The following is a 27,979-nucleotide window of genomic DNA, read 5'->3' on the forward strand; positions in this document are numbered from 1 at the left end:
TGTTAACAAAATGGTATAAAAGAAGTTCCTTACAATAAATGCAGCTTATGCCCAAGCCCATCAACGACAGTAATGTAGCCTTTTAAAATGCTATAGCTTTGAAGTAGCCGACTCACAATGCTTAAAATATAAGAATATAGCCATATGCCGTCAAATCTCCTCGCAACACATCCTTCCTTGACTTTTATGTAAACGTTGTTTTAGTAGTCCATTGATGAGGATTGTTCAGAATATCCAGGTTTAAAGAACTATGGGGGAAAAAACACGTTGTAGGTTATTTAAACGCACCACCATCTTTTTTTCCCCCCCAACCTTTAAACGTCATGGTTTCTGAAAGTAACATTTTACTGTGGAAATGTTGCAACACAGTGTCACTGCAGGAGAGACGTTTCGTCACGATCGTGTTGGAGCTTGATATCGACCACTGTTGTCATTGGGAGAAGCCCTGTTTTGCCGCCCCCCTCCCCCTCGCTGGGCCCCCGTGTAGAGCCGCCTCGCAGAGTTGAGTCGGACTGGGAGAGGAATGCGCTGGGATGCGGAGCAGCACCAACTGTAGGAAATCGACACAACAACTCGCACAGTATGGACAGTAATGATCCGTATTTACACCTCAGTAAGTACGCCTAAACGATTTATTTGGAGCTCAGTCTGTCTGCAGTGTTTCTCACCAGGCTACTGCGTTTTGTTTTGACTTAAGAGGAGAGTGCGTTTGTTTCATGGCGTCTTCTCTCCTGTCTGCGAGCTGTACGCGAAACAACCGCGGACTTTAACAGCAGAATCCTGGCTGTGGATCCGGTTGTTATGCGTCGCTCTTTGGTAATAATCATTTTTGCAGCTGTGCCAATTGAAGCGAAAGCTGTGGCCAATGCAAAAGTCAGGTGATCGTGGTTGTGCCGGTCAGGCAAGGTCAGAGGTTGGCACTTTAATTGCGCTTATGTAATTTATGGCGCTTGTCGCGCGTCTCTTGCTAAACTGTTTGAGACAGAAACGCAATTTATTGGTCTGGAACGGCCGTCAGGTCCAGATAGAAATGCATGAGAGAGCCATGCGGAATGGCGGATTCGTACAGAGAAACACATTTGCAATTTATGTTGAAACGCGAGTGTAAGACGCGCCCTGGTCAGCGCTGTGCCTGGACTCGGCTGAATGACAGCTTGGTGTGATTTCGCTCCTATAGCTGAACTCTGGTCTGACTCTGTGACTTTGCCCTTGAACCAGCTGATCGACTTTTCTAGTAGGATTTGTTTGACAGCTTAGAAACAGCATAGAAGAAGATATGGGTTGCAAGTTTGCAACACGTGGAATACATAGACCTCATGTCGCCTACATATGCTGGTAAAGATTGCAAAAATTGCCTACCAACAGGCCTGTTTTTTCTTCTTCCTTTTTTTTCTAAACCGTTTCAAATAACTGGAGAGTGAGGCTTTTTAAGCTCCACTGAGTCACACTCTATATGCATCATTTATCATGTGATGTTTTTTTCTCCCTGAAAGATTGTCAAACCACTGTGCTAGAAACATACCATGTGCTTCAAAACCACCGTCTCTTTTAAGGATGGGGGGGTGGGGGGGGTGATGTAGCATTACAAGGAAGCAAATAAAAAAAACACTCTTTGAAGACTGAATCGTGCAGCCCCTTAATGTTATCAGAGATATCTCTGCACTATTCAGAGATATGGGTTGGAAATTGTTTCCATAATGAATGCTGCTCCCAGGGGAATGTGACAGACATCTGGATGTGGGAGCATAGAGGGAAGCACAGGGAAGCCCAAAGTGCGCAGAAGTAACAGAGCAGCAAACCCAGGGCTGGACATGCTTTCATGTCCATCTTTAAAGATTTAGTCTGGCCAGACAGTAGTGGCATCCTATCATTTAAGCACATAAGGAAGCATCAGACCGGTGCATTTTAGGGCAGATATGATCCATTGGTTATATACCCTATATACCCTGTTTACAAGGTATGGAGAGTTAGGCTTTTAAAAAAGAAATGCTCTTCTCAAATACTTTGATAATTTTTGGTTATAATGAAGAGATATGTTGACACATTATGGTCTTAACAGTAATGCTGTGGCAGCTTTCCCAACTCACACAACCAGTTGCAAACTGTGCTAAATGCTCAATATTTGTAATTTTTGTGTGCAAAGAGTGGTCAAAACTTATGGATAAAATCAGCCATTTCTGCGGTCGTTTAATGGTACTGGTTGAACCTTAGACAAGGACAGTTATCTTTCTTAGCATTTGCGTATTAAAAGTTTGGAGTAAAGCCACGGAGCTGTTTCTGAGTGAAAGCCACAACCACAAGCTCATCACAAGGAAGAGCTGTTCTTGTTTTGTCTCTGTGTTGGCCCACAACTATGATTTGTGATTTATTTTTGTATCAACAAACCAAGCACCAAACACAGAGTATGAAAATAAGGCCATAAAAACACGACTTGATTTGGAGACTCAAAAACATTTCTGGTGATTATGTGTGGATGGTTCTAATAATCCCCTCAGTTTTTTCCCAGACATGTTGTGTTTCAGCAGGTCTAATGCAGCCCTACTTAAAAGCCTTGAAGGAGAATAAGCATTTCTCTCCCTCAGCATTTTTTATTTTCCGTCAGTGGAAGTGATTCTAGACACGCTGACGAGCACTTACACCCTACTTTTGACGGTGAGAACATCCTTAGCTCGCCATTCAGGGAAGTTGTGGCAAAAAGAAGAAGGACGGTATGAGAGAGTGAAGGGAGCAAGAAAAAGGACAAGTGGATGAGGGTGGGGGGTGGGGGGGGAGGGTTTTGGAGAAAGAGAGAGGTCACCGTAGTTGATGTGAACTCTCATCACTTGCCAGGGGTCAATGATTCACCTCCCAGTTCACACACGGTCAGTGAGGGACACACTCACTTGGCCACACACTCTCGTGCTGAAACTTCACAGCTGCAAATATGGCAACTTCCTATGTGCAAAAAAAATGTGACCATGATATCATGTGACTTGAAGAATGTGGGTCGTGCCATAAGACTGTGTTTAACCTACTCTCTTAACGGCTGGTCCCTGCACACAGAGCATTCCCCACCCACTCCTGCAGAGTTAAATAAACCACACAGGTAGAGGGTGTGGCTCTCTGCAGGTATTTGCTCAAGAATTCTATAGCTTGAGACCTGCGATTGCCGACGCTTGCAGTAGCACACAGAACACACAATGGGTTTATTCCCGGGCACGATTGATTGAGTGTGTTGTATTTATGCCTCAGTGAAAAAAAAGGGCCGGCATGTTTTGGCTGTGTGTGAGTGGGTGCTAATTGTGAGAACAGGATGAAGGAAAAGAAGGGGCATACGGAGGCCATTCTCTGGGCTAATTGCCAGTAATTAGTCATTAGTGAAGAAGGTCAAAGCTTTGATTTAATTCTAGCTTTAATCAAGCAGAGAACCTTGAGAGGCCTGCAGGCTGCACCACTGTTCGCTTATGGGATGTAAATAGCTATTTTCTTTGCTGATTATGCAGCAACAACATACATGTTTCACATGGATGAGCGCTTACTTTCATTTTCTGTACACTGAACATTATGTATCCCATCATGACATCCCTCTGATGTCAAGCATGTATCCATTTCCGTTTGCTTTTAATGATTTCATCCATAACAAGGCTCAACCTCTAAATATACAACATGGAATAAAACAGAAATTACCATCTCATAAGAGAGAGGAAACATTAGAGGCTGCAGATTTAAAAACAAGTGTATCGTCACTGATGAAAAAAGTAATTACCGTAGATGTATGTATAACCACACTATAGAAATATATCTAAGTAAAAGTCTTGCATGCAAAGTGTTACTTATGAGAAAGTACAAAAGTATAAACAAAAAAATACAACACTCATTATGTAGACAGGCCTCTGTCGGTGTTAAAGCTCATGTGAACAACTTTTTGTTCGTGTTATTTTGGCGTCCTCTGAGGATATATTAGAAACTCAATATGTCTTTTCTTATATTTCCTGTAGCCAAATTTTGTAAGTAGTTTCTTTTATTACAAAAAATCTCATTCTGCTTTCTTTTACCAATCAAATATCACTCATCAAGTATCTTTGCCCTAAAAAAATCTTAAAAAACAGAGGCTGTTTCTGCAGCATGCTGTTAATCTCTATTTTCAAAGATATCATTTTCTTAGTCTTGCAGGGGGAAATGCTTCACACACAAGCTTAAAAGCACAAACAAGATCATATGGATATACACTAGTGGAGAGATATTAGAGCAAGGGGCTGCCCACAGAAAGTGCTTCTGGTGGAGGTTCGGTGCTGGGTAGTGCTCAGGCAGTGAACTGGCACCTCTCCAGCTACCAGACAAATTTCCAGACTTGGTCTGCGCAGGGACCAAGTTCCTACAGTCTGAGCTACTGCCGCCCCCAAACAATTAAGAAACAGTGTTTTGTAAAACACCTACCCCTCAGCAGTCTCGTTTGCAGTCTTAAAGTGGTATTCATTTGGTTTTTTAAGAATCTAAAACTCCTCACAGTACCTTAAACTTGTTGTGTCCCAAATGTTGGTTGAGGTAAAGCTTATTTTTACCCCTTCTAGTTAGTCTATGATAAACTAAGTTCATAAGTTGGTCTTTGGTTTAAAATTATGTTAAATCTTCATGTTGAAATAACTTTTCAAATAGCTCCGTTCTAAATACAGGAAAAGTATTTTTTTTGACAGAGCGACAAGCATGTGTCAAGCTGAACAGAGCAGATAGACCCGAACAAGAAGTCAGACAAGGGATCGCACAGAACATCCGGTCAATTTCAAAATAAAAAAACACCATATGCAGACTCCAGATCGTATAGCCCATCATTTTTATCAACATTATATTAAAACGGGCACTAAATGAACAACAAATCATTGCATTGTTGTGATAGCAGGCTAATGTTGGCACACTTTGGTTAGCCCGTAGCTGAATTAAAAGTTGTGGGACTAATGAGGGGGAATTAATGACTTAGTAGAAGTTAGTTTGAATGCGGTCTGTGCCCAACAGGAGCACAACTAGGAGCCACAGGTTAACAAAGAGTACATTAGATCTTATTAAACCTCTCCGTTGAGACACATAAGGAACGTGTCCCAAACGCTTGGCTATTTTGAAAGCTCTGAGTGCCATTTGAGTACACTACTCCTGTCTTTTTTTTTATGCTTGGCTTCAATATTTATAATCTTTAGACACAAATGTGCATGACACTGATGCCAAATGTTTATTAGATTATTAGAAGTTCAGATTTAATATTTGAGAGCATACCCTAAATTTAGGGTTGCCAATTATCTTCTTCCTGCTTCATCGTAGTGTTTCATCTATGAAGGCTAATAATGGCTCTCAGGGTTAATTTGGCGTGTTTAATGTGGGCCATGACACACTATTCTAATAAAGTGTTCATTCAAAAAGGACTATTATTTTAGCTTCTACCCTAAGGGATTTGTCCGAAAGAGGCAAGTGTCTGGTCTCCTTCTCTGTGTTCCCGTTAGCCTTGTGCCTGTGCTCGAGAGTCTCTTGCCAGGTTTCTGTCACTGAGTGGATCTGGTTACTGGTGGCCCTCCTTCGAGCACTGTATGTACATTTGATCCAGCTTCATGCAGGTGCACTGCAAGGAAAACTGATGAGTCATGCAAATAAAATAGATGTACACATGGGGACAAGGCTTCTCGAGTTGTTATTGTTCTTATTTTTAAATGTAATTGTCCTTCAAAAGCTTGGAGGGGGGAACCTGGTTAACATGTGATAGTCTAGTAGGACACATCTAAAGGAGCACTTGCAGAATAATATCTGTTGGGATAAGGATACTTCAATGGCTGAGAACACATGCTGCATTTGTCTTTATTTATTTAATTTTTTACAATATTGACTCTTACTTTTGCAAGCTGGTTATATTACTTTTTTTTTTACACCAAAGCCTTTGCGTGTAAAGGACTGCTCTGGTAGATGGAGCCTATAATAAAAGATTGAATCCATCCCTGTATGGGTTTTTGTGGTTTATTTAGGTTCCACTGAGGGTTTGTCATGTATTGTTCCTCATTGCCTTTAAGGTATATTTTTGGCCTTGTTTGCATCTGGATTTTTGCTTTGCTGCATGTTTGCTTGACCATCCTACAGCGCTGAAAAAAGACAATTCCTGACTTCCTGGAATGCTATAACACTTGTTAAACACACAAACACAACAATGTGCACACAGGCCACAACAATACAGTTAAACATGCATGCTGGCACAGGTATTTCTTTGCATTGAGGGGAATTAGAAGTGAGGCTGATTGAATTCTTAGGCCTATGGCTATTTCATGATTAAATGTTCACATGCCATTTTGACCAACATTAATGTTGGATGATAAGCTTGTGACTAATGCTCGGCAAGATGGGAGAAAGATATGTGTTTTAAATGTCATTGAAATGTAAAAACCTTTGGGGACTACAGGAACATCATGTGTTGAATGTTCTCTCTCTAGTCAGCTGCTTTTGAGAGAGGTAATCTGAAACTTCTGGTTGTACCATCCTCTTAAAAGTGAGCCCCTCCACCATGTACGCTCCTTACCCAGACCCCACCCCTTCCAATCCCAGACATGCTATTCTGCCACTACAACAGGTGTCACTGCACAGATAGTTTTACCCACTCGGAGTGAGATAGAGAGACATGTGACGGGTGGGCAGCATTATGGCTGATTTGTGCAGCAATTGGGCAGCAAACAGTTCCTGTCGGATTGATCTCAGGGGAAGGATAATCTGGGTAATCCTATAACCAGTGCCAGGGGAACTCCGCCTCTTTTGCTCTTCACTAACACCCAACCCCATCCCTTCCAACCCCACCCCTTTTCCATGTCGACCCTTCTGTTCGTGATCTGTCCTGAAAAGCGGTTGATCACAGCGTCTGCATCATTTTTTAGTTTGACATCGAGCCAACACTCAAGTCCCAGTCCTGCTCCTGAGTGACTGGCGCCCTGCCAGCTCCCCACCTGCACGGTAGGCATGTGGCATCCCGTGGCATCACCTGCAACTGGAGGCAGCCCTGGGCGGGAGATAGGTTATGGCCACTGTGAGTAACTAAGTTTCCCTTGCCTTGTGTAAGTGTGTGTGTGTGTGTGTGTGTGTGTGTGTGTGTGTGTGTGTGTGTGTGTGTGTGTGTGTGTGTGTACGCTTTCTGTTGGAGATAGAGAGATCTGAAGTTGCTGTATAAAGATGTTGCTTTCTTGCGCTGCTGTTGCTCTATGATTTTCCACAGGAGTGAGGTGCAGGCACTAAAAGCTAGGGCTGCACAAATGCATTTAGGTAATGCCTCTAATCCCTGTGTACTGTTTAAACAAGTTATGTTACCAGTGGGTGGAACTTGCAGGTCTAATTCATCAAGTTATTATTTGAGTAGTTATTATTTGAGTAGTTCAAAATGGCTCTTCCTCACTGTGATACATTGCTTACTTTTATGGTAGCACTTTAATTCCCCAAACTTTCAAGTCCAGAATTCATGATCTAATCAGCCAAGAACTGCTAAATCCCCTTTAAAATCATTGGCTTGTTTTAAGCAATTGTGACAGGTAAAAGGCTTTACTACTGCACTTACAATCGAAAGCTTGTGAGTGTGGTCAGCAGGGATATCATTCCACTCAAATGGACACTTCCAGCTCTTACTTCCAGCTCTTACTTCCAGCTCTTACTTCCAGCTCTGTCCTTCACTATCTGTTTATCGCTCAACACTTGTCTCTTCCTATTAGCTCTCTCCACCCTGAGTTTTTCTCTGTTTGTGTCTGCTGTCTGTCACTTGCATCCTTCCATCAATGCTCCCTCTGATGAGCTTTTTTTCCTTTTCCTCTTTCCTGTGTGGGAAGTGTTGATGGGAACTCACATCCACACTGACTGTTGTCTGGCTATTAAACGGCTCTCTGTGTGCATATGTGTGTATGTATCTGTGGAATAAGAATACATTTTAAGTCAGGAGAATTGCAGACTTCAGGAGCTGTGAAATACTTAAGGACTTGAAGGACCAATAAGTAAGATATATACTGAATTTAATCATAATATGACCTTACTATATCATCAGACATTAAGGAAACATGCTATGTTGAAGTGTTGGTTTCTCCGACACCATGCAGAAGCCAGTATGTCCTCCGGTATGTTTCGATTCAGGTCCGGAGTGGTGTATTTGTTTTGACCACAGTTTCACAGCACCCTCACAGGGCTGTTATGGACGGCCCTCGGTTTGCCAAGGCAAACCAACAAGTATTGCATCAATGGAAGCGGGCAAGAGAACTGGTTCAGATGTAATGGATTCTACCCATTCTAAAAAGCCTCAGCATTTTTCCAATAAGCGCCACGACCAGAAACTAGGATAAATATTGGAAATGCTATTGAAGAATGGAGAGAAGTTAGAACATAGAAGCAACATGGCACCCTGCGACTCTAAGGAGGAGGGGTCGGGGGAGACAGCTCTCTACAATGTTTTGAATTTGGACTGCTGTACCCATTTTCAACGATACGTGTCAGTTACATATTGCTGCTTTTAAGGCAAAAACATGGAAATAATTACATTTTGCTTACATTTTCAGATAATGTTTTAAGATTAAAAATTAAAGTCTTACACCAAAGTAATGTGTGGTGGTTTGCAGAGACCCTGTCTTCTGCTTGGACTTTGATGTTTTGGTTGATTCAGGATATTTCTGTGCAGGAAGTGGATGTGTTTCCCCCAGCCAATGACAGCACGCAGGTGAGTTTGGGAATGGATACAATTTAGCAATTGGACGTAATTTAAACTGTAGAATATTGACGTCACAGGAAAGAAGAGAAAATATAATCACAGTGAGCCCAAATGCCAAACGGATAACACTCGTTCCAAAACTAGGGTAAACCTTGGGTTGGCTTTCACCTGCAGACGCAGAGTTGGCCTGCTTTCTGACTGGCAGGTGCCAAACACCAGCGATGATCAGTGATGATCCTACGAGGAGGGGCCCGAATGTTGAATGTTGCGTGATAGGCCCCATCACTTGATTGTTGCTCTAAATCTTTTAAATCTAATTACAGATCAGATTGTCCTTCTAATTGGGAAACACATTTTAACCCAATTTTCAAAAAATCTCAATGAAGTGCAAATTGGAGAACCTTTCCACTTTCCAACAACGAACCAACTGCAAATGTAGGATGGTTGAAAATCTAATTGTGCTAATTAACTTTTCAGCCTATAAAACCACTGCAGAAGAAAATGTTTCATAAGTAGACATGATAAAAACACCAGTCAAAGTTCAAAGGGAAAAAAATAGAAAACATTATGAAAGTACAGCATTTTTTTCATATAACACTTAGACAAAGGTTTCATTCAACTCATTGGTTCACCTTTTTTTTTTAAACATGTGACCCATTACTTATTTATTCGCCATGTCATAAATGGTTTTAATGATAAATCAACTTTTTACCTCAACCATAGTCCTTTTTGCATTATTCAATTTTTTAAAATAAAACCAAGAAATACATATTTTCCTTTTTTCAGATTTCATATTAACCCTACAAACTGCTTTCTACTGTGGCTCTTAAGCTGGTCTGCCAGTCTTTCCAGGTTCTGGTCACAGGCCCAGAGGTCAGGTCACCACGGTCACACTAGCAGGGTCACAGTATTGGATAAATGGGTTAGTGTGTGTGTGTGTGTGTGTGTGTGTGTGTGGGGGGGGGGGGTTTGTGTGTGTGTATATCTTGACAACACACCACCATGTCTCTGTAGCCCTCTTAAACTGGGAAACAATACTTCCAGGAACCATGTTGAATTAACTCATCAGACGGAGCAACAAGTGCTGATGCTTTTTGTTTGTTTTCCAGGAGTACTCGGTCAGTCTGTTCTGTTTGTGCATGTGGACTTGTGTTATCTCCTGTTGTTCAAGTTCCAAACTCATTTCATCACTCGCAAAACATTCTTTATCTGGTTGCTGTCTCAACCCTGGCCTCCTCATCGATCCTCAGAGTAAAAAGCATCCTGCTGCAGGTCTGCAGAGTTTGTGGATGCAAGGACACGGCTTATATCTGGGAAATAATGTATGCTGACGTGTATGATCAGTGACTTTCTGATATTTCTTCTGTTTTATAAAATTTTTTAATTTACAGTAGCTTTAAAGGGAGAGGAGGGAATAAAAAGAAAATGTTCAGGGCTCATTTTCCTTGTTTTCAGGGAAATTATTTGCAAGTTTACTGTAGTTCAGAATTTAGGGGTCAGAGAAGTTCACTTGCTCTGTTGCTTATGTTTTCACAGCCGTATGCCTTCTATTTTTAATGTTAGTACAAGACTGAAGCATCTGTTTTTCAATATAGTTATATCACATGATTGGCTATATTTATTTTGGCTGTTCCTCCAAAAAGAAAGGTAACATTTATTTCTCCAACCAGTAAAAACCGTGACTTATTCCTAAATCACAGCTGTGTAGGAAAATACAGGGGCTTTTCTGAATTAATGATCTGATATGGCCAACCAGGTGGCACAAATAGGATCGTGTGTGAGCGTGTGTGTGATGTGGGATCATGTGAGCGCTCAGGAGGGAAGCCTTTTTCGGAGCAGGGCAGTACCCTCCCCCTGTCTAGCCATCGTCCCTTCAATCCATCCATCCGCTCTTTCCTATCTGGCTCCATCCCTCGCTGTGTCCCCTCCTCCTCAGCCTCCCACCTTCTTGACAGCTGGCCCGCTGAGCTGCAGATACTTACCCGGGGATAAGAGGATTTACTGACACAATTGATCAGACATCAACCTCATTTAGCAATGAAATGAATGTTTAACGGGCTGTGATTTTATGCTATAGTGCGTAGAAAATCTGCATGTTTTTTTCTTTTTTTTTAACATAAAAGATGAGTGTGTGTGTGCTGGTGTGGAGTGTGTGTTTTTAACAAGGCCTTGTAGCTGTTGTACATGAGCGGGATTGGCAGCATGGAGATTTCTTAATTACATGTCCGCTGTATCTAATGAGCTCCGCAGGCTGTCCCTCTGATTACTTTAGGAAGAGATCTGCTCTCTGTCATATGGTCAATGCATTGTCAGCCAAACATGACAGCAAGCATGAGAGCACGCAGCTGTACTGCACGCACGCACACACACATTGATAAAAGACAAAGCAGGTATCAAACAGATCGATGCACACGCTAAAGATCTGTCTTCATAGCCCCTAATCGGATTGATATTGAGGCGTGTGTTGTTGTCCAGGGGTCAATTTGTCACTCCCAACCTCTGCCACATATCCTTCTCTGGCCACCGTACACTCCCAGTACTGCTCCACTCTCCAGACAGGAGATATTATTAGTTAGTGGGCCATGAGCTTATTGAATTACCACACAGAGGAGTGCTCCATCTAGCCACTACCCTGTAATTAACAGTGAGGGATTTAAAGGGTTTGTGGTCTGTGATGTTTCTTTGAACCTGTTGATCAGTTTGATATTTGTGGCTTTGGCTGTCCTCTGTCACAGAGGTTAAATGGTAAAATGGGTTTGACCTTTTCGAAACGTTCATCCAATGTGTAAAGCATCTTTTTTAACTATGATGATGTTGATATCTTTGCTTTGTTGATATCTTTCTGCTTACTTGCTCACTTTGTGATAAATACAAGTCTCAGCTTTATATTTTAATACACTGCAAGTGGACTTATTAGACTTATTATGCCCATACTAATTCTCCAGAACACAACTCCAAATGTATTTATTTTTTTCAGACCCACAGTCAAAAACCTCCAACTTTTTCATTTGAATGCTCTGAAATAAACAAAAGCAGCAAAACCTGATGCGTGAGGAGAGAAGATAAGCAGTGACTTAAACAATCAGTAAATTATGGATTCAGTTGGCAATTCAGTTTCAGACCTAATGTTTTATCAGTTTAAAATATCAGCACAATTTGTTTGACTTTTTGGTCTAAAGGTCAGTTAACTTATAAGGAGTTTATAGTGTTGTTTTTTCAAGATTTATTTTGGGGATTTTTTAAGTCTTTATTAGAACAGTGGATACTGTCAGGGAGAGGTAGAGTGGGGAATGATATGCAGGAAAGGAGCCACAGGTCGGATTTAAACCTGGGCCGCCTGCTTGGAAGACCATGGCCTCTGTTCATGGAGCACACAAATTAACCACTAGGCTACTGAACTCCCCCGTTTATAGTGTTTTTAACAACAACTTTTTTGTAATTTCATTCGTTATCATTAACAGTGAAACCTTGATTTAAGCGCTAGATCATGTCTTGCACTTCTTTTTTGTGCCCAACTTTGTGGTGCCATTGTGATTGTATCAATGTGTCAGTGTTATAGTTAACAGAATAATACAGATCAAATTAATACAATAGTTATCATTATATTTTGTTGAAATAGCCTTTATAATATATTGTATTATCATTGCAGTTATTTGTGGTCATGATATGATGAGCGTGCTGCTGCAGATAGGAACTCTTTTGAACTTGGTTCAGGAGTTTGGCAACAGGCGACCTTTGAGTTGCAGCGCCAGCGGTCAAAGGTGCCCTTCACTGCTGGGTCTGTTTGTTTGCTCTCAGATAGATGTTTCTGCAGCACTGTATAGATTTCATCAGAGACTAAGAGGAGTGCATGAACAAAATCCGAGGGAAGGCTGGAAGTTCCTTACTATGAGTTAAGGCTGTCCGTGATCTATGAACAATCCCAGAGTGCTTGTTAATAAATCTCTCTTTGCTGTACAGCGAGTTTGTACATTCCTGAGGCTTCTTTGTGTTGAGGTGATTTACATAGAATGGAGACGGAACAGCCGGTTGAGGTGGGTCATGCGAGGATAGGCCCTTTTATCCACTCTGGGCCAATTTATGCTTCCTCTGCTGAACATGTTGGCCTTTTTTACACACACTAACACACACTCCCTTTACGAAGCATGCTCAGCTCGTCAGCCATTCCCTGTGAGGCATCCCACCAGCTGACTGTCCATGTGTTCCTGTTCTCCCCTGTACTGAAGTTAATGACTCTCAGATGAGGACATAATACAAATATGGACTTATCTCACACATACAGGCCCTGTCTCACTCAGGCCTGAATATGTTTCAGGCAGAAATCTAATGATTCCTGTTTTTTTAGGGTAACATAAAGAACATTTCAGAAAACGTATGCCTCCAAAGTTGACTGAGGTCACAACATGACTGTAGCTGTTTTCAACTGTTATCCAACCATCAATATTTCAATTTCAATTAACAACTTTATAAATCATCAAGAACAGGCACAGTAAATTCACAAGTTTGACAATACTGAACCAAAAAGACTCTTGAAGAAAGTTGTTTTGTTAGTTTTTTTCGGTCCATTTTTGTCTTCATTGGATAGGTCAGCTGAAGAGAGACAGCGAATGTTGAGAGGAATGAGTGGGGCAGCAAAGGGCCGAGGTCGGATTCAAACTCACAGTGGCTGATATGTGGACCATAGCCTCCGTACATGGGATGCGCTTGGCTACTGGCGCCCAAAAGAAATGTTTAATTTGAGTTCCGGTTGAATCTAGTTGTTTGAGCAGACACCCCACATACAGAGGCAAAGTCATTGGCACGCTGCTATGAGTATGACCCATGACAGTGACATTATGGATTGCCCTGCCAATTTGACTCACCACATCACAGCGTCATGACCTCACTCCTACAGTGGTGCTTATGACATGATGAGGGTAACTTGAACAGAGGTTAATTAGCCAAAGAAAAAGTTGACAGCTGGATAAAAGAAGGAAAAAAATACATAGGGATAATGCCAAACATACGGAGAAAAGGTAATAAGAAAACTGACACCAAATTGTATTGAATAAATACATTGATCCTGCACTTAACCTTCATAGGGCCTTTTGTATTCTTCACTTTAGGAGTTGTCTTGCCAAATATGAACTGTATCAGTATAACTGTATTTTTATTGTGGGCCTTATATCATGTATTACATAACATATGGTATCGTGAGTAACCCTGCATTTCCCCTCCATAGTAAAATAGTGAAAATTCATTTTCAGTTCTAGTTCCCTTGCTTGTTTTTCTTGTTTTAAAGTTTATGTCAAATGAGAAAAGTTTTGACACAATGCAGTCTAGAATATAACTGCATTTCATTGACAATGATAATAAAACTGCACATTTCTATTCGTCAAGTGGCTGTGTGCCTTTACCAGCACATATTTATGTTCCAGATCTGTTCAAATAGCCTAATAACCTTTATTTTGTCAACTTCTTCTTTTTAACCATGTGCGATCAGACTACTTGTTGGTCTTGAGGTCTTTGAGTGCATGTTGTCAAACTTCTGCCCTGAGGAGTGACAATTACTCTGCTACTTTATCTCCTACTCAGCACTTCCAGAATAGAATAGATCTTTACGAGCCCCAAAGGGAATTTGTCATGCACATAAAGAGAGGGGTCATTGCACAAAATCCGACACAGGACATGCCGTACAGTGCTCCTCCATTACATAACCTCATTATTCAGTTGAATCTGCACTCGGGGGGAAAAAAAAAGTTGGGAAAACGCTTCCGACATCATAGAAATTAAATCAAGCTGCTATTTTGCAATACAGAAAGTAGAATAATGTTCAAAGCATTCAATTCTTTCAAATACTTTTTATTTTGTGTATCCAGCCAGCCCTGTTGGACAGTGAAGGAGGCCTCGATACATATTTGCCTGCCCGGGATCCCTCATAGAGGGCTGGAGAAAGTGGGCGAGTGAAAAATGGGGGCGGAGGCTATAGTCTCGGTGCTAAACAGGAAGTTGCACAACATCTGTTCTTTGGCATTCAAAGAGGGAGTATATGGCCAGCTGTGTGATTTAGAGTGTATCTTCAAGCAAAAAAAAGTGCTGCATCCAGGCAGACAATGTGTCAGTCCCCTCAATTTCCCAATTCCTTGAAATGTGAAAGCTTGCATTACTCACAGTTTCCATGTCCTTTAAATAGAGGTAATTTGTGTCACATCCCCTGGAGAAAAAGAAATGTGTGCTTATTCATTGGCAAAGGTTAAATATGAGAGAATTATTTCAAAATAATGGCAAACTACTTGGCAATAGGTTCTTTGCAACAGTCTCAAAATGGGAATCACTTTAAAAACTTCACAGGCAGAACAGTCCGAACACAGGCCTTTTTGATGTGCATTTATTTCTCTGAAGAAGACACAGAGACCCTTTTCTTTAGATGTTTCTGTGCAGCCACTATCTGTGGGCAAGAGGAAGATTTACTGTAATTATTCCATGAATTTGATCGGACAGTGTTAGCATTTCTGTTCAAACCGATTGTAAAAAGCATATGCTAATCTTTGTTTGTGCAGAATCAGTTTAAAATGTAGCCATACTAATAACAGACACAGGAAATAAAACCTAAGCAGTGGTAATGAATTCGAAGAACAAATCAAATGCAAACTGCAAGAGGTAAGTCAGTTCCTGTCCCCTAGATCAGTATGTCTACTCAGTCAAACTGTGAACTTGAAGTACATTTAAACTGAATGTCAAACTAGTTTTTCTTGATATTTACCATCACATGTCTACATAGGGGAGAGAGAAGAGCCTGCCTGTAGCATACACATTTAGCATATAGGACCTTTGATTACCGAGCATTAAGTTAAACAAACCTATACGAGTGAGTATTCAGACAGGTTTTAAAGGAAGATAACCTGGGAAATGAGGAAGATCTTTTTCTCACCGTAGGTCACATGAATCACAATAGAACAACTCTCCTTCAGATTTAGTCTTAAGAGCAATAGAAACGGGGACATCACGCTGCAGATAAACAGGTCAAATTATCAGAGCGGCCTGGAGCTAGACTCTGACAAGAATCAATAAAATCTTGGCTTGTTTTTTTGAACTTTTATCTCCTGCAACTTTCCAAACTTGTTGGCTCAGCAGTGACACTGAGCAAGCTCACTTGTTCACTGAAACACTGAATATTTTATATCTTTTTTTTTTTTTTAAATGCAAGGGGCTGCATTAATTTCCTTAGAAAAAGACGCATCCTGACAAATGGAAGTGTTATGGAATAGCATCTTTAAAAGGTTGGGTGTAGTAATACACCGTTTAAAAGTAAAATAATTGTGATTCCTGTGATGTTGTCCCTTACTGTATTTGGAAATATAATTAGTAAAAACATGAAGGTGGGTGGGGGATGGTGCACTGAGATGCAAGCAGTAGCTTTTAAGATTCTGAGGTTTCAGATTATTAAGGGTGTTTATCGGCATTAAATGTCATTTTGCTCTTCATCTATGAAATGTGACTAAAAAAAATGTCATTGATTCATCAACAATTGCTCAGATGAAAAACTACTTCATTTATCAGTTTGTATCAGAACAGTGACAGGCTGTGGCATTTGAACATATTCACTATGTCTAATCTACATGTTGGTCCCTGTATGCACTGACTGTATGTACCTGATGGTATTTCTTATACTCGTTGTTGATGAATTACACACCCCGCCCAGTTACCCAGATGACTGACAGCTTTTCTAAGTAGGTCATCCATGTAAATGCCAGCCTGTCGGTTTACATCAATGGATGCAAAGCGAAGTCAGCACCCTGTGACCAAAGTCAGGCGAGTTACACTCTGTGTAGTTTTATTTACACTACACCGACGGGTACGCTCATATAACAGTGATATTTGCCAATGCATTCCCTGTTTCTCAGGCTTTTTTATTTATTTATATGGAAGTTAACATGGCTGTTGCTTTATGCATGCTGTTTTCCCTATATGCAGATTATTTTGAAGCACTTGGATGTCTTTGGGTTATATTTTAATAAAAGCTGCTGGTTCACTTATTAAAGGCATATTGAGGTCCAAATGTGATAACGTGGTGTGTTTAGCTTGATATATGAAGTATGTGTACAATCAAAGTTGCCCCTCATGATGTACCTAAAATTAAGCCTCTTGATTTCTGCTGCTCTACTCAGAGTTTTATTGTCTTTAAGCTTTTTCGGTTTTATGATCTACAGCTTTTGAGGTATGGTTTATTCTTACTGCCCTCATCAGTTGCTTTAAGCCACAACAGGCTAAAATCTCCACTTCTGCCTTATTCCACCAGACTGCAGGTTGAAAAACTTTGTGACAAGCTGTTGAACATTTTTGCAGCTGTTTTATTTGGCAACTTAAGAGACGTATTTTTTTCCAATTACATTTGGCAGGTGACCTTAAACATGACTCCAAGTGAATGCTAACTGCTGGCACTGTGAGCTAACTCTAAATGTCTGTCAGGATAATGTTGGCAGCTTGTTGGAGTAATTGAAGCTTTAATTAATCACTTAAAATCTATTTTGGATGCATTTGTCAAACCTCAGCTTGTTTCACTTTTTTTCAGGTTCTAAGTTATTGATTCAGCTTAACTAAGAAACATTTATTTGAGTTACATTTTATGTAATATATATTTTTCAACTCTGATACCCGACCTTCCACTTCCCCCCGCTTGCACCTCAACATGTTGTAATAACAGGATTTATTATTATGAATGAGTATGATTGTAGCCTATAGGTTGAATAGTTTTATTTTACAGGGACTGTGCACACTACACCTGAGAGTTAGCATTATTGCTTATTTACATCTGTGGTCCCTGCACAGGAAGATCTAAAAAAAAAATAAAAAAATTGTATGTCCTTGATCTTTTTAACACACCTTTCCTTCTCCTTTCCTTTCTTTCCAGACTCTACAGGTCCAATGACCACAGCCCACAACCACCCGCCTCACATGGGTGGCATGGTGGGCCACCCGTCCGTCATCAGCACCTCCAGACCCTTACCGTCCCCAATGTCCACCTTGGGCTCGCCGATGAACGGCCTGGCCTCACCTTACCCCGTCATCACATCTTCCCTGGGCTCACCTGCTGTATCTCTGCCGTCCACACCCAGTATGAACTTCGGACAACTCCACAGTCCACAGGTGAGAAAATGTCTGGTTGTTTTCATGGTCATCAGATAGTCATGGACATTGACTTAAAAATATTTTTTCAGATAAAGTTCAGTTTCATCTTTTTACTCGTGAAAATATACATTTCTAATTGACATAAATATGATAGACTAGTAATAAGTAGAAGGCTTATGTTCAAAGGTTGATGTTCAGTGCATGCTGTTATAAACATATCACTTTATATTTTATCCACGTTTTAAACACCAGAAAGCTGTGTTTAAAGCTATTTTGTGTTTTAAATGTTCTTAAAAAGTCTCAACATTAACCTTCTATTCATTGCGGCACTCTCCTAAGCACTTCCTCCACAGAGGTTTATATGCTTTCAAATTACTACTTTTGGCAAGGTCCGTCTGCACTAAACTATGATGTTCTTGGGTTGATCATGTGCCTCTAATTCCTGGAATCTCATCCAGCAGACAGGAGGTTGGAGGTTAGCCCATATCCAATGTGTTTGGCTGGCATACCTTGGCTTTCCTCTCTCTCCCCTACCCTTCTGCTGACCTTTAAACTTCTCGCCCTAAAGGTCATCCCTGAGTTTTGTGTTTCTGCTGTCATGCGAGGGGACTTGAGACGCAGTGCGACTATTAGCCCCTTTAATGGATTACTGAGGGAGAGGAAAGGGGGAGAAAAAAAGAGCAAGCCCCCATTTTCTCTGCCATTTTTTGCAGTTCCTGAACATTTCTTCTCATTTTAACACCGTCTCTCCTGCCAGCATTGTCTCTTTCAGAAGTTGCGTCTAGGCTATTTTGCCTAAGTTGATCAGGATGCTAATGCAGCTTACTGTCCCTTGTGAGGTTGCAAATTTTTAATAAATGATTAACAGAAACACCCACAGGACTGCTCTTTTCACAATTTGTCACAAAGCTCTACGAGAGAGAGCGAGAGAGAGAGAGAGAGAGAGAGAGAGAGAGCGAGAGAGAGAGAGAGAGAGACACACAAATAATAGAGCTGCATTCTCTAAGTGGTCTCTGTGCTTTGATGATTGGCCACACAGACAGAAACATACATGCACACACATGAAGTGCTCTAAAGGCGGGATCCAGGCCAGTGCTGCAGGGCACAGCAGACAGTTCTATACATTAATTCAATCACAGTTATGTATCTTTGCCTTCAGGCTCCATCAGGGTTGATATGATTGTATGTTTGGTGTAACCGTCTTTTCACTACTCATCAACAGCACGGACCAAGCCACCGTCAGGTCATTGTGTCGTAGCATCCCATGCTGTTATCATAGGTGAACTGGAGTTCATGGCAGTGCTGGGCTCAAAGGAGCGTCACTATATTCAATGTACTACTCATACTATAGTGTGTGGGTTGTATGTGTAGTTGAGTGTAAGTAAACACGTTGCTCATTTATGTTTTGATATCTTTTTTTTCTAATAAGACATCACCAACTTTTTAAATCGAGGTATACAACACGTATATGGAATAATTCAACTCACAGTTCTAATATTCTGTTGCTTGATGAAGGAAGTAACTAGTCAATAAGTTTGAGATAAATAGTTTCTCCGAAGTATAAGTGTAATATAGTTTATATGCTTTTTTGTATCAACCCTGGAAGTAATGAGCATTCAGCTAATCATTTAGTCAGCTGATGACTAAAAACAGACAACATCCCCTTCACTTCTTCCAAAAGCCCAAGTTACCACATCAAATGTTCCTGTTTTGTTTCTGACAAGACACAGATATTTTCAGTTTAGTATTACTGGAAAGAAAGAAAACCAGCAAAAGACTCCCATGTTGGAACCTCAGAATGAGTGATTTGTGGCATTTTTGTCTAAAAAAATCACTTAAATGCTTAATCTGGGATCAGAAAAATTGATGTTTAATTCTTGATCCATCAACTAATCAGTGTATGGGACGCTGGTGGCGCAGTGGTTAGTGCGCGCTCCCAATGTATGGAGGCTGTAGTCTTCCAAGCGGGCAGCCCGGGTTTGAGTCCAGCCTGTGGCTCCTTTCCCGCATGTCATATCCACTGTCCTATCTCTACATTAAAGGCCCAAAAAGCCCCAAAATAAATCTTAACTAATCTACAACTAATCAATGTATTGGCTAATTCTGTTCAAAAGATAAGCCAAGTTAAGAGATCAAAGTCTGCCTCTGAACAGTGGAGACACTAGTCCGGCCCATTAAATACCACTGTAAACATTTTATGTCTGATGCAGTGTGTCCTTCGTAGCATGTGTTATATAAAGAATGTATGATACATCAATAATCCATATACAGTGCTTGTAGCTCTTTTCTACTCTATTCTTCTGCAGTTTGTTGTCTGTCTGAAACCACATGTGTGTTTGAATGCAAGGCTTATTTTTCACCAAACACACATATGTAAAATCAATTATTTGTGAAAACAGTGTCGTACAATGCCGTCGACTTCCATATGCAAGTAGGCATGAGGGGCTGAATGCTCATGCATGTGGGACTGTTTGCCTTTTGGGCAAGAAGAAGGTGGTGGTGTAGAGAGCTAGTAAACTTCAGAGAAAATGAGAGACACAAAAAGAAAATCTCTCTTGTGCTGTATTTAAGGTCACAGGCCTGAGTTCAGTCTGCCATTAGAAGAGATACAGACGAGAGTGCATGTTTTAAATAAGTGATAGGAAGAGCCTGAGGTGACTGTGAGAACGATGTCCTTTATGTCATGCCACATCAAATATATAGGACATAAGGCAGGACATAAGTAGGTCAAGCTTGTTGTTTCTTCTTGTAATTCAGATGTTAGCGAATAAACAATTGAACAAAGAAAGTGTTCAACTAAAATCTGTATCCTGTCTGGTGTTCGGAAGTGGGGAAGGGTCAAAGGGAGCAGGAAAGATACATGAAGTGTGAGATGCATGAAGCAGTCTAAGGCTGTTATATTTGTTGCCTGGACTAGTCTGTTTTTCATTTGATTTGTTGATTGGTTCAGAGTTCCAGTAATTCGTACTCTTTTGATTTCTAAGAAGACGCTGACTTCTGATGAAAAGATAGGGTTATTGCTAAATTGTGTGTTAATGTGGTGTCTCAATGTTTAAACAACACATGTTAAGTGCCCCCTGCTGTTTGTATTTGAGAACTGCACCCTTTGAACACATGACTCCCTACATAGCCTCTCCCTCCCCTGTCAACAAACATTAAAATACCTGTATGACAAGCCTCAGACAGAAGCCCAACCCACTAACTGAGCATGTGATCTCAGACACTTTCACAATAAAGTTTGTAGGTGGGGAGAAGAAAAAATAGTAAGGGTGAGCGGAAGACAAAATGAGAGAATAGGGGAAGGGGGGGGCGTATCATGAGACGGCCTAGCACTTTTTAAACTTACTTCCCCTTTGCTTCCTCTTCTGCTCTGTTCAAATTCACTTTGGCCTCCTCAGCTTTATAACTCTTTGTCTCTGCTGTTTTTTTTTTTTTTCGTCTTCCTGTTGTCCTCAGATGAATTCCATGAACAGTGTTAGCAGCTCAGAGGACATCAAGCCTCCACCGGGCCTACAGAACCTGGGAAACCTCAACTACCAGTGTACGAGCCCTGGGGGAATGTCAAAGCACATCTGCTCTATTTGTGGGGACCGCTCCTCAGGTAATGTTACAGGGGGGGGGGATAGGGGAGAGGTATGGCTATGACAATGTACACTCCCAGTCACCATAAAACATTGCACAACAGATGACTGGAAAGTTATCAAAGACAGACTGCTTTCAAAGTTACTTGTCAGTTGTTTTTAAGGGCCACGAGTGAAATGTAAAGTTCTCCTTTCAAAATGTCAGCAGGAAAACTTTCTCTTTCAGCAGAGAAAGTTATTGACATCTTTAAGCCTTAAAAGTTAAGCCTCTTCTGCAAGCAGGAAACGATGCGGGGAAACACTGCAGCTGATAGTAGTTAGAAAAAAGAATGCGGAAAGGTATAGCAGATGGAGAAGAAGTGTTTGTTTTTTCTAAATCTCCTGTGAGGAGTTTTTAGCTGGTGAGCATCAATCTGACTGAAACTTATACTAATGCCTCCATGTGACTTACAAATACAAACAAGACCATCAAAGAAAATTGATCCTTTCTAGTAAGTTATTTTATATGCTGGTCACTCACACACACAGACAAGATGATTAACAGCATGTTGCCTAAAAAGCCTCTTAAAATAATTTCCATACCAAACATTCATTGTGAGCTGCACGGGCGGCTGCTCAGTTGGTAGAGTCTCAACCAGAAGGTCAAGGGTTCGATCCCCAGCTGGGCAACATGTCCGATGTGTCCTTGGGCAAGACACTTAACCCCAAATTGCTCCCACTGCTTCGGTGGCGGTGTATGAATGGCATTAGTTACTTCTGATGGATGATACTACATAGCGATCATCAGTGTGTGAAAGGGTGTGAATGGGTGGGTGTGACATGTGGTATGAAAGCACTTTGAGTAGTTGGAAGACTAGAAAAGCGCTATATAAACTCAAGTCCATTTACATTAGCCATATAAATATAAATAAAGATTTGATTTTATGTCAGAAAACACTTCTTACAAATGTACAGGACAAAACCAGCAATGAGAAATTAAATCCAGCTTTGTCCAGTGGTCGCAAGATCAACACAACCCAAAAGTTACTCACAGGTTCGTTAAATTGTAGAAATCTGTTGGTAGGTCGCTTAATAAACACAAAATGGATCTATCAACATTTATGTTAATGATACAAAGCACCAGCAGACCAATCATTTATCTTCCTGTTACTGGAACATTTTATTCAGCTCAAACACATTATAACTGTGAAATAAGCTGTGGTTCAAATGTATCTGGCTTCAGACCACATCACAGCCCTAAGACTGCACTGATCAGAGTATTAGATGATATTTGATCATAACCCGTTTTTGAGACTTTTAACGAGGCAGTGGCAATGTGTTTGCCATTGGTGGTCAGAATTTTCAAATCACTTTGACATCTGGAGTCCCACAGGGTTCAGTTCTTGGACCACTTTTATTTAACCTGACATCCCCCATTAAGGTCAAATCATACTCTTCAGTTATGTTGCTTTTTAAGGCTTTTCGGAGGAAACTCACAAAGTGACTACTGTTTCATACACCCTTACTATCGTTAGAACCAATGAACACTTGGGTGTTATCAAATTGCCACTAATTAAAAAACACAAGTCATCCTAGTTGGCAACAAAGAGGAAGGAATGAGTATTACTATGCTGAGTATTTCAACATGATTCTGAACCTACCTTGATAAAATTCCAAGTTAAATACGTTTCGTTATATTGAACTTTGGATTTGTCAGCAACCACATCAGAGTAATAACTTAGGCAAGCATTGTAATTCAAGAATAAGATGTGTTGCAACAAAATGAAGAGAAGCTAATTCGTGCAGACATACCATTTGCATGGCCTACCGTAACAGTTTGTCAAAATGTGCCCTAAATAACACTCATTATTACTCATTCTATTTAGATTAAATGTATGCTGTTAAAGCACTTTGTATTCCCTTTGTGTTCAAAATGCTCTTATGAATAAAGCCTTGCTTTTTTCTGCTCCAAATGGATTGTTATTGTCTTATAAAGGCAACACTGTCTTTCTAATGTTGTACCCAATTGCAGGTTCATTATCTGGTTAACATATATGTAAAGCCTAAAGCAGGACTGATGTTATGTACCCTGTTCCCATAGGAAAGCACTATGGTGTGTACAGCTGCGAGGGATGCAAAGGCTTCTTCAAAAGGACCGTTCGCAAAGATCTTACCTACACGTGTCGAGACATGAAGGAGTGCCTGATTGACAAGCGGCAGCGAAACCGCTGCCAATACTGTCGCTACCAGAAGTGCCTAGCCATGGGCATGAAGAGAGAAGGTGTGTAGTGCATGTGTGAGGATGCATGCTTCAGGAGAGGTATGGATATGTGCTCCAGGCTTTGGTTCTTTGATATCTTAAAACCCACAAACCATCATGATAAATTCATGTTGTGGGGATAAACATTGCTCAACCGTGATGAAACTGTATTTTTAATTCTAGTCAAGATGTCCAATTTTTCAAAGACATCTTGCATCTTGTCGCAGGCTGAACTCAATTAAAATGTGTCTTACACATTGCATAAACATCTTAAGATATTTAATAACGGTTATAGTATTAGAAATTATATATTAAAAAGGACTTGTATGTATAACCTTCTAATGATCAATCTGTAGATCCTAGAGTCAATTTTAATGCTGGACAGTAAGCAGAGGGTGTTTGACCTTAAATGTATGTGTTTGTGTGTGTTGGTGTGTGTTCAGCGGTGCAGGAAGAGAGGCAGCGTGGGAAGGAGCGGGGTGAGAATGAGGTGGAATCCACCAGCAGTTTCAATGAAGAAATGCCTGTGGACAAGATCCTGGATGCAGAGGTGGCAGTGGAGCCCAAAACAGAGGCGTACAGTGAAGGCAGCCCCAGCAACTCAGTAAGAATCACAGACGATGAGCTAGATTTGGTTAAACCCATAAACTATTAATTATGATACTGAGGCAGCTTCTTACAGTTCAGGGAACCACTGTCTTCTAAAAATACGCTGCTTTATCATGTAAGCCTTATCAGTGGTGGTGGAGAAGCTTATACAGTTTGTGACTGTTTTTGCATTTTTCCTTTTTTGTTTTCCTGCAGACCAACGACCCTGTAACTAATATCTGTCAAGCAGCAGACAAGCAGCTCTTCACTTTAGTGGAGTGGGCCAAAAGGATCCCTCACTTCTCCGAACTCCCCCTGGATGACCAGGTCATCCTACTACGAGCAGGTAGATACACGCACATCATGCCCTGTATGCAGCAGTCATATTTAGAGGTATGTATTGTGTAGACATTTTGAGAGAGAAACCCCCCCCCGCCCACACACACACCTACACATGAATGCACACTCACACACAAACATGTACTTCTTGCAGTAAACAGGCCTCTTTACAACCCATTGTCCTCATCGTGGTGTTAAATTTCCTTCAGGGCTTTCATTCATCCCCAGGCAGGCAGTCTATTTGAGTCTTTTACATTTGCTCAACACATTTTTACCATCTAGTTTAATGGAGCAGTGAAACCAAATATAACTGGACTATTTGCCAAGTCCCAACAGTGTGGTTTGCAGCTGCACCATGGCTGACCTCTGGTGGTGAGAGATTTTACACACAGGGAGCAGACGAATACTGTAATTTTACCACAGACAAGTCTCAATCAATCAGTCTTTATTTGTGCAGCGCCAATTTATAACAAATGTTATCGCAAGACACTTTACAAAAAGCAGGTAAAAGACCTTACTCTTTGTTATATAATGTTACAAAAGGGCAGGTAAAAGGCCTTGCTTATTCCTAAAAGTTAAATTCTCAAGTATTATTTTGTACATCCTTTACAGTACCACAAAAAGGAAAGGGATAAAGGCTGGAGAAGTCACAGTTGTTGTTTTTTTTGTCTCCTCCAGGCTGGAACGAGCTTCTAATTGCTTCATTTTCACATCGTTCAGTCACAGTAAAAGATGGCATCCTGTTGGCAACGGGCCTCCACGTGCACAGAAGCAGCGCCCACAGTGCCGGAGTGGGCTCCATCTTTGATAGGTAGGCAGAGTTAACTACAACCATCAGCCACAACCTCCAGAAGTTGGTTAAAGATTAGTCTTATTTTCTTCTTTTCAGTGCAGAAAAATACTGAGAGAGAGAAAGAGTAATATTTAGGGGAAAATATACAGTATACAATGTAATAGTAAGACTGTTTTAATCATTCGGTCTCTGGTTTTGGAACAAGTCTTATCTGACCTCAAAAGAAAAAAGTATAATGTTATTATTTTTTTTTTTTTACTTTACCAAACCACTGCAGGCAACCTTTTTAATCCACTGTATTGCCTGAGCTAAGATGTTTTCATCTGCTACTATAGCCTTAGCTGCTTCTATGTAAAACATATTGATATTTTACTAAGGTGGAATGCTGAAACTTGCTGAATGTACATCAACTGTAGTTCAATCAGGACCACTTTGTCAAGAAAAATAGTTGATTTGCAGTTATTTGTATTTGGCAATATGGTTCAGTTCTGGGCTTTCCCTGCCCTTTAACTGGCTTATTTTGAAAGCAGTAGGCAGGAACAGCACACATTCCAGCCTTTCCTGTGCATACAAGGAAAGCCTGAGGCAGGGAGAGATGCAGCAAAAACCCAGAACAGAAAGGCATCAATGACAACATCGTGACACACCATTAAAGGAGGAGCTGGGGTGGAGGAGAATTGCAAATGTGTATGCAAATGCAGCCTGCAAAGGGAGCAGCAAAGAGTAGACAGGCTAGAGCAGCTTAGATAAGGCGGCATGAGTTTGATTAGCCAATTGGATGCTTAGAAGAGAATCAGCTGGCCATCAGTTGATGAGGGCTTGCATTCAGATCAGCTGTTACCAAGCAAACACTGGCATGACTCTATGTCCTGCCTGAACTAATACTACACTCAATTTTTCAAAACTTGTTTTTCATTTTATGTCCTTTAGAGTCCTGACAGAGCTGGTATCCAAAATGAAAGACATGCAGATGGATAAGACGGAGCTCGGTTGTCTGCGAGCCATCGTCCTCTTCAACCCAGGTCCGTACAGCCTCCTGTCGCTCTGCCGCACACACAGCCCGAGATGACATTTTGAATTTTTGATTTCCTCTCTTATAACTAGGTTTTCTATATAAACAGTTTGCTTTAATCACAGTCTTCCAGTTGTGCTTGTATGTAACTGGCATACTGTGCATACTGCAAAACTGCGTAATAGTGCATGCATAGTAGTAGTACATAAAAGAAAGTTGGCAGAAATCTGGGCTGCTCTATGGACCCATGTATTATTTTCCAGTAAGGTAATGTCAGCTTAACATTTGGCCTGACTGTGAGTCTGTGCTCGTGTTTCAGATGCAAAAGGTCTTTCAAACCCACCAGAAGTTGAAGGGCTGAGGGAAAAAGTTTACGCTTCTTTGGAATCATACACGAAACAGAAATACCCAGACCAGCCTGGCAGGTAGGACATTGTTGTATATATACTGTCTACACATACACAATGAATTGTTCATGTCATTAACTTTTTTTAGCTGTTGTATCTAGTGACGTGTCGTTGGTGAACGAATCGTTCAAAAAGACCAAATCATCTGGGTGAACGAACTGAATTGAATCACTTACTGAAAAGAGTCGTTCATTGCTCAACTTCAGTTGAGCTCTCCTCTCTCCCGTCTCGTGTCTCTCTCTCTCTCTATCACAAGTGGCTTGTCAAGTATAGTGAGTCGCTCAAGCCTGCCCTCCCTCTCTCTTTCATGACTCATACTGGTGCCTCCGAGGCAGGTCAGTCAGTGACTCGATTTGTACTGAACGTCCCACTGAACGTACTGCTGCACAGAACATGACAGAGTCGGTCGCGAGCCCTGTGTCAACTCATTTTATTTTATTGAACTGCTTTTCACATCACTAGTTGTAGTGTAATAGAAATCAACAACTATGATGAAGAAGAATCTTTGATCCTTCCCCTTTGTTTGTCACAGGTTTGCCAAGCTGCTGCTGCGACTGCCTGCCCTGCGCTCCATCGGACTCAAGTGTCTGGAGCATCTGTTTTTTTTCAAGCTGATTGGAGACACACCCATCGACACCTTCCTGATGGAGATGCTAGAGGCGCCACATCAGATCACATGACACCAGTCCCCCCTCCCCCTGTACATACTCCCAAGTTGTCAGCGACATGAAGATGGAATAAAGAAAGACTTGATTAAACTGGCAAAGCAGCATATTTTGTACCTAGCACAACATTGTAATTAAAATGGAGTAAAAAATATTTTGAGGTTGTGTGGTGGGTGGAGCAGTGAGACGGAGGATGGAGTGCACTGTCAACATGAATTCTAATAGAATTGTTAACAGATTTCTGTTGTAAATAGATAATTTCAGGTGTCCATTTAAAGAGCAACACAATGCAATTTAAAAAAGAATCATATTTTATTCAAAGAGGAATTGTATAAAACGGGAAACATTCTTGCATTTCTTAAAACACATTTGAGAATTCTTACGGAATAAAGTTATTTAAAAAAATATCTGAAATGTGTTTGTGCCTTCATTATTTTCACCCATTATACAATAGATGATAAAACCTCATCACATAAATGCAACATGTATTAAAGTCAGTATTGTTTCATGGATATTTTTGATTGAGTTTTCAACACCTGAAAGTTTTGCTCGATGCTTTTGAATGAAAAC

General features: G+C 40.8%; 1 protein-coding gene across 3 annotated transcripts; it reads left to right on the forward strand.

Moving 5' to 3' along the window:
- Positions 1-453: 453 nt before the first annotated feature.
- Positions 454-27,816, forward strand: rxrgb (retinoid X receptor, gamma b). Of its 3 annotated transcripts, none has more exons than XM_065955968.1 (11): positions 455-613; positions 6,876-7,024; positions 17,568-17,803; positions 21,242-21,386; positions 23,447-23,625; positions 24,036-24,209; positions 24,410-24,539; positions 25,211-25,343; positions 26,256-26,347; positions 26,657-26,762; positions 27,277-27,816. In XM_065955968.1, exons 2-11 carry the CDS (start codon positions 6,958-6,960, stop codon positions 27,422-27,424), a joined length of 1,410 nt encoding a protein of 469 aa, XP_065812040.1. In that variant the 5' UTR covers positions 455-613; positions 6,876-6,957; the 3' UTR covers positions 27,425-27,816. The 3 variants fall into 3 exon arrangements, with proteins under 3 accessions (XP_065812041.1, XP_065812040.1, XP_020503256.1); XM_020647600.3 differs by having other exon boundaries at positions 456-613; positions 23,447-23,626; positions 24,049-24,209; XM_065955969.1 differs by lacking the exon at positions 6,876-7,024 and having other exon boundaries at positions 454-613.
- The last annotated feature ends 163 nt before the right edge of the window (positions 27,817-27,979 follow it).

Source organism: Labrus bergylta, chromosome 6, assembly GCF_963930695.1.
Source record: "Labrus bergylta chromosome 6, fLabBer1.1, whole genome shotgun sequence".
In the NCBI taxonomy this organism is placed as follows: Eukaryota; Metazoa; Chordata; class Actinopteri; order Labriformes; family Labridae; genus Labrus; species Labrus bergylta.

Coding starts and splice junctions, on each gene's coding strand:
- rxrgb (XM_065955968.1), top strand. CDS start 6,958: ATGTGGCATCCCGTGGCATCACCTGCAACTGGAGGCAGCCCTGGGCGG. Junction 21,387..23,446: donor TTGTGGGGACCGCTCCTCAG/GTAATGTTACAG, acceptor CTGTTCCCATAG/GAAAGCACTATGGTGTGTAC. Junction 24,540..25,210: donor GGTCATCCTACTACGAGCAG/GTAGATACACGC, acceptor TGTCTCCTCCAG/GCTGGAACGAGCTTCTAATT.